The sequence below is a fragment of the Haliotis rubra genome, unplaced genomic scaffold (assembly GCF_003918875.1).
Source record: "Haliotis rubra isolate DU_JTF1 unplaced genomic scaffold, ASM391887v1 Scf277, whole genome shotgun sequence".
Lineage (NCBI taxonomy): Eukaryota > Metazoa > Mollusca > Gastropoda > Lepetellida > Haliotidae > Haliotis > Haliotis rubra.
Genome location: NW_025766858.1, coordinates 389,932 through 397,850, shown reverse-complemented (window position 1 = coordinate 397,850; position 7,919 = coordinate 389,932). Strand labels below are relative to the sequence as shown.

The following is a 7,919-nucleotide window of genomic DNA, read 5'->3' as shown; positions in this document are numbered from 1 at the left end:
GAAGCCTCTTGCTGACCCCTTCTATGCTTGATTGCCTTTACATTATCATCGTTTAACATTCCTGAAAGGATATATTGTACAATATATTGTATCAAAATCGGCTGTTTGGTTTGTATTATATTGTCGGATAATTCCAATGCTTATTTTATTTGGTTGGTCTGTTTATGTTTGAAACACCTTCTTCAGACAACCGTGGAAGCAAAATGTTTTTCTTAAAGATTTATAATTACCCTGAAAATACCTAACTATGTTTTTGTAAATTACCAAATGTATTAATGGTTTTAAGCAATCCAGGTGACCCTTCAATATGCAAAATTTATTGACCAACTTTGGTTCTCTGATTGAGTCATTATCCTTACAAATAACAGAAGAGAATGAAAGGACGGCAGAAAGAATGAAGGAACTGAAGGATAAAGTTCACGGTACGACAAATCTATACATCTACTTTCTCATTCTTGTGACACTCTTTGTTTATATTCAGCAAAGACGCTGACTTATATCACTCATCCACTTGGTGAAGCAAAATGAATTCATATTGGAGGAGGTATCACAGCATGGGTGGGGTCCATTGCCATCAGAGGACACGTTTTGTCCTTTATGACCAGGGGTAGGCGGTTCCATTTGTTTGTCAGCGTTCTCCTGAGGTGCTCTCTAACAGCGTGCCATTGTCCAAAACGATCTTAGTGCTAAGGTGAAAGTAACTCCTATGACTTAACATTGAAGTACGCCCGTCTTAACGCGAAGGATGTTTTGCACAACGGCGCCCAAGACGACTCCAGAACCCTTTTCACCAGACTGACACAAGACCTTCTGGACAGAAGTATTCTTCTTCTTTTTCCCTCAAAACCTGAACACCTTGGAGGCCACTTGGGAAGACGTCTCATTACACGAGTGCCAGGCCACTGAAATCATTGAGGAGACTCCAAGTTCCTTCAGCTTGCTGTCGTACAACATAATGAAGCTGTATGCTGGGGTCGTTTTCATTTTTCAGCATTTACATTGTTGCGTTGTAAAAAACAGACAAAGCCTCTTGCTGACAAACAAACACCCAACCCCACCCCCCAATGCTTGATTGCCTTTACATTATCATCGTTTAACATTCCTGAAAGGATATATTGTACAATATATTGTATCGGCTTTTTGGTTTGTATTATATTGTCGGATAATTCCAATGCTTATTTTATTTGGTTGGTCTGTTTATGTTTGAAACACCTTCTTCAGACAACTGTGGAAGCAAAATGTTTTTCTTAAAGATTTATAATTACCCTGAAAATACCTAACTATGTTTTTGTAAATTACCAAATGTATTAATGGTTTTAAGCAATCCAGGTGACCCTTCAATATGCAAAATTTATTGACCAACTTTGGTTCTCTGATTGAGTCATTATCCTTACACATAACAGAAGAGAATGAAAGGACGGCAGAAAGAATGGAGGAACTGAAGGATAAAGTTCACGGTACGACAAATCTATACATCTACTTTCTCATTCTTGTGACACTTGCTTTGTTTATATTCAGCAAAGACGCTGACTTATATCACTCATCCACTTGGTGAAGCAAAATGAATTCATATTTTCTACACTGAAACATTGTAAAGAAGGCTGGCTGCGTCCTAACTGCATCATCAAGATTAACATTATCACGATTTGGTCATCTCCATTCATTTGTTCAAGAGCGATTTTTTTCGTATCCGAAAAACAAGTTTGGAGATTTTCCCCTGAATCTTCCAAACAAACGGGTTGTGTTTTGGACCTTCAGTTTGCAATGTTTTGGCAACTATTGCCAACCTTGAACGTTCCCATAACATTTGTATTTCAATGCAGTTACTCAACAATTTCTGTAAACTCTATTCTGTGGTATTGTGAAATCTGTGCTTAGCGTGTTCTCATCCACATTTCATTTTCAGGTCTCATTCACAAAGAGTCTGATGACGACGATGGTAAGGCTATCTCTTGTGATATATTTATCGGAGCTTGGTTGTCATTGCTTGTGTCAGTATGGAATTGGGGAAAAACGTTAACGCCTTAAAAACTTAGAACGCCCTATCCACCAGGCTAACCCTCCGTGGTTATATAGATTGAACGTCCGCTCGGGGAGTGAAATATCTCCTCAAAGATGGTAATTATTGTTACCCTGCCTTGCGCTCGGCATTAAGGGAATATAACAATTACAGGTCGGGACGGAGTCAGTATGCTAAATATGATTGAGGTATCAATGTTCAAATGCGGTTTCTACCAGTACTTCAATACCGGTATTTATCAGGACAGGTAACCACACGCACGCACGCATGCACACACACACCCTTTTGAAAGCAGCTGGTGTCATAACATTTTTGCTTTTTATGCCGAATGAAAGCTAATTTGCAGATACTGGCTAAGGCGAAATTTGAATTTACAATGCGTGATATAAATTAAACTATATCTGTTGATGATCAGACTATGAGGATGCTGACTATGACGATGGTGACTTCGAACTTGCTGACGCTGGTAAGGATTATGACGATGTTTTGGACTTTGGAGAGGACGAGGACGAGGACGAGGACGAAGGCAAACCAGAGAAAAAATCTCTGAATGAGAGATTTAAGGGTACGTTCATAATCTCTGAATCAAGTTGAATGGGTGGCGTACCTGGTAGAGCAGTAACTTGCCTTTCAGATGATCCGAAATCCGTTCTTCAGTACATTGCAGCACTTCATGAGCTTTAACTGATCCATTCCTGTAATTTTCATGAATGAATTTTCATTTTGATTTTTATACCCACAGGAATCTGTTTCATTGCATTGTCATAAAAGGCGACTAACGGGATGTCACTAACACATGTCAACGTATCCCAGTTGCGAAGATCGATGCTCATGCTGTTGATCACTGGATTATCTGATCCAGACTCGATTATTTACAGACCGCCGCCATATAGCTGGAATCTTGCTGAGTGCGGCGTAAAACTAAACTCACTCACTCAACGTTTCATTGGATGATCGAAATGATTCTCTGGCGTTGACGACTTATATTTGCATGCGCCACGTGTGATACTGAAACAAAGTTTGAAGTAAAGGTCCACAATAGTTATGCACGTGTTGCACAAGAAATATTGACGATGAAATTCGGGCGTTCAATGGTCCGATCTCGCATTGCAACCATATGTTATTAACAGTTATTGAGGCGCCTAGTGTATATAGAACCTAGTGAAATATTCAAAACATTGCGTTTATTAAGGAGGAATGAACGTGTGGGATTTGTTTTTATTTGTTTGTTTTTTGTTTCGTGTTTAAAACAATGGAATAATTTGTGTATAATCTTGGTAAGAACATTGAAGCGCAATATTCAGATACAAAAGTATGTTGAATTTCTCATGGATTTGCAATGATGCGAAAAGCTGGTCCACATCTATTAGAGAGGTAGGGGGGTAGCCTAGTGGTTAAAGCGCTCGCTCGTTACGCCAAAGACCCGGGTTCGATTCCCCACATGGGTACAATGTGTGAAACCCATTTCTGGTGTCCCCCGCCGTGATATTGCATGAATGTTGCTAAAAGCGGCGTAAAACTTAACTCACTCGCTCACTATTTCTTTAGAATAAGTATGTGGACCTGGGATTGCGCATGCTCAGAACGCAGATGTCATGTTTTCGATGTCATGACTATTTGAAAGTGTTTTTGATACTGTGGCAGTTGGACTTATATTTACTTAATATTTCAGAGTTTCAAAAGAAAACAGCACAGCATTTCGCAGGACTTCATGGTAAACTTAAAGGTTGATGGCACGCTGCCATATATCAGGTTGGTTCTATAGAACTGTAGCAAACCCGGTAGGGTCATTGTCAACAGAACTGTAAAACACCAGTGGGTTCACTGTCAACATAACTGTAGCTTTCGAGTTAAGTTAACAGTTAAGATGACTAGAATCACTGTCAACAGAAACTGTAACCCACCAGGTTGGTTCACTATCAACACTACTCTAGCACACCAGGTTGGTTCACTATCAACACTACTCTAGCACACCAGGTTGGTTCACTATCAACCAGTACACTGGGTAGGTTCACTGTCAACACAACTGTAGCACACCAGGTTGGTTCACTGTCAACACAACTGTAGCACACCAGGTTGGTTCACTATCAACACTACTCTAGCACACCAGGTTGGTTCAGTTTCAACACTACTCTAGCACACCAGGTAGGTTCACTATCAACAGAAGCTGCAGTACACTGGGTAGGTTCACTGTCAACAGAAACTGTAATACAGGTTGGTTCACTATCAACACTACTCTAGCACACCAGGTTGGTTCACTATCAACCAGTACAGTGGGTAGGTTCACTGTCAACACAACTGTAGCACACCAGGTTGGTTCACTATCAACCAGTACACTGGGTAGGTTCACTATCAACACTACTCTAGCACACCAGGTTGGTTCACTATCAACACTACTCTAGCACACCAGGTTGGTTCACTATCAACCAGTACACTGGGTAGGTTCACTATCAACACTACTCTAGCACACCAGGTTGGTTCACTATCAACACTACTCTAGCACACCAGGTTGGTTCACTATCAACCAGTACAGTGGGTAGGTTCACTGTCAACACAACTGTAGCACACCAGGTTGGTTCACTGTCAACACAACTGTAGCACACCAGGTTGGTTCACTATCAACCAGTACACTGGGTAGGTTCACTATCAACACTACTCTAGCACACCAGGTTGGTTCACTAACAACAGAAGCTGCAGTACACTGGGTACGTTCACTGTCAACAGAAACTGTAACACACCAGGTTGGTTCACTATCAACACTACTCTAGCACACCAGGTTGGTTCACTATCAACACCACTCTAGCACACCAGGTTGGTTCACTATCAACACCACTCTAGCACACCAGGTTGGTTCACTATCAACACTACTCTAGCACAACAGGTTGGTTCACTATCAACAGAAGCTGCAGTACACTGGGTACGTTCACTGTCAACAGAAACTGTAACACACCAGGTTGGTTCACTATCAACACTACTCTAGCACACCAGGTTGGTTCACTATCAACACTACTCTAGCACACCAGGTTGGTTCACTTTCAACAGAAGTACACTGGGTACGTTCACTGTCAACAGAAACTGTAGCACACCAGGTTGGTTCACTATCAACACTACTCTAGCACACCAGGTTGGTTCACTGTCAACACTACTCTAGCACACCGGGTTGGTTCACTATCAACACTACTCTAGCACACCAGGTAGGTTCACTAACAACAGAAGCTGCAGTACACTGGGTACGTTCACTGTCAACAGAAACTGTAGCACACCAGGTTGGTTCACTATCAACACTACTCTAGCACACCAGGTTGGTTCACTATCAACACTACTCTAGCACACCAGGCTGGTTCACTATCAACAGAAGCTGCAGTACACTGGGTAGGTTCACTGTCAACACAACTGTAGCACACCAGGGAGGTTCATTGTCAACACAACTGTAGCACAAAAAGTAAGTTCACTGTCAACACAACTGTAGCACACCAGGTTGGTTTTCCATCAACACAACTGTAGCACAAAAAGTAGGTTCACTGTGAACAGAACTGCAGTATATCATCTTAATTTCACTGTCAATACAACTGTAGCACACAAGGTAGGTTCACTATCAATACAAGTGTAGCACATAAGGTAGGTTCACTGTTAACACAACTGTAGCACAAAAAGTAGGTTCACTGTCAACAGAACTGTAGTATATCATCTTAATTTCACTGACAACACAACTGTAGCACACCCGATTGGTTCGGCATTAACATTAATGTGGCACACCAGGTAGGCTCACTATTAAAAGAACTGTAGCAAACAGGGTATTTTTACAGTCAATAGATACTAAATTTGTTTTCTAAATTCTGATTGTAAATGAACGCAAATGTAAATATATTTTAAAACAAAAGCTTCTTTACTGACGACATTAGATCATACACTTGATCCAGATTCGAACCCAGTCATATTTAAGTTAAGTAGCAGATTACTTGTTGCTCTGTGTATGTTCATTTGCAGTCATTCCTGTTTTCCTTGTTTCAGGGCACAAGAGGGAAAAGCCATTCGTTAATGGAAACTAACAATTGTAGTTGAATCAATAAAGACAGTGACGCAATGGTTTGTTTGTTGTGATTTGTTTGTTGTTTAACGCCAGCACCGCAGATTTTTCAGTCTCTAAGTAATCACGGCTGGGCACACAAACCAGTGACTGACATCATGAGCATCAATTCATGCATATGGGATGCAGTGGCATGTGATCAACCAAGTCAGCGAGACTGGCCACCCGATCCCGTTTGTCGCCTCTTACGACAAGCATGGGTTGCTGAATCCCTATTCTAACCCGGATCTTCACGGGTGGATCTGTTCATTTAGTCACGGATGGCAACCTTGCTGTTACGATAATCATCGGGCTTTTTCTTCCTCGAAATACCCAGGGGATATATTTGCAACCCATGTGTTTCCACAAACCAGAAGACCGCCTCCGTGGTGTAGTGGTTAGAGCGTCCGCCCGGAGAGCGGAAGGTCGCGGGTTCGATCCCCGACCGCGTCATACCAAAAGACGTTAAAATATGGTACTTGTTGGTCCCTGCCAGGCGCTCGGCATTAATGGGTACAACAAGGACTGGTCGGCTCGGAGTCAGTATAATGCGTCTGAGTGGGGTATTCATGCTTCACTGCGGCATGGTATCTCAGTGGGCTAGCACTATAAAACCAGCTTCAGTCTGGGCTAGTACAAGCAGCCGCACATACACATACACACGCATGCACGTCGTCACATGAGCGAAATATTCTCAAGCACGACGTAAAAACCCAATTTCACCTCACCTCACAAACCAGAACTGATGTACTAAAGAGTCATTTGAAAACCTAATGGTGCCACTTTGGTAGCATAAATTATATACGAATTAATTATAATTAAATAATTACATGTATTTTAAACACAATTGAAATAACGAGACCTACTTACTTAATCCTCTTCGTGCTCTTAGCACATAATGCCGATGCTAGAGTTTTCCAATGCTGTATATCCTGGGCCCAGTGCTGCACCTGAAATAACGAGACACTTCGGTTTAGCATAACAGCGTTTGATTCCACAGTGGCTCGATACAGCCTTTGTATTTCAGTGACACTGCATGGAATTTAGAAATGTAACTAGAATGGACTTTCGCTAATTACATGATGCCGGAATGCATCTTGGTTTCTCATTATGGTAGCTTGAGGCAAGGCACTTTTTCTGGTTGACCTGTTGAAAACATGCATTTATCCCAAGTCGGAAGTAATTATCACACTGGATATGCATGGAAATCTTAGACGTTTCTTGGGAATATGGACATGGTGGTATGAAATGGCCAGTTGTTTATGTTGAAGAGCACGTTCTTTTTGGTTGTTTTTACATAATTAGACATAGCGAAAACTGTCATCTTACACCCCTTATTCCACGCTCATGGGTGTCAACCAGAATGAGACTTGTGACGTCGTGTGTGTGCTGTCTGATTGAACTTTAAAAAAACTTGTATCTTTGCTCATGCTATCAACCTCTGTTATCCTGTTCAGATTCCAAACTTTACTGTTTTATACAACTTGAATATAATTGATTGGAATGTGTCGCAATGTTTCACTCACTCAATCCCCACTCACTCATTCACCCGCCCACACATCCACTCACTCACTCAATCACTCACCAACCCACCCACCCACCCACCCACTCAATCCCTAACTCACTCACTCATTCACCCATTACCCCACACACCCACTCACTCACTTACTCACTCACCCACCCACGCACCCACCCACTCACTCAATCCCCAACTCACTCACTCATTAACCATTACCCCACACACCTACTCACTCACTCACTCACTCACGCCATAGGACGAGTTTCAGGTGCTTTGAATGTGTCAGGCATTAGGATGTTTACCATTTTGGTGAA

General features: G+C 41.8%; 1 protein-coding gene across 1 annotated transcript; it reads left to right on the top strand.

Moving 5' to 3' along the window:
• Positions 1-373: 373 nt before the first annotated feature.
• On the top strand, positions 374-6,100 carry LOC124280946 (trigger factor-like). The gene is made up of 5 exons (XM_046716952.1): positions 374-422; positions 1,907-1,939; positions 2,436-2,585; positions 3,693-3,772; positions 6,032-6,100. Exons 1-4 carry the CDS (start codon positions 395-397, stop codon positions 3,749-3,751), a joined length of 270 nt encoding a protein of 89 aa, XP_046572908.1. The 5' UTR covers positions 374-394; the 3' UTR covers positions 3,752-3,772; positions 6,032-6,100.
• The last annotated feature ends 1,819 nt before the right edge of the window (positions 6,101-7,919 follow it).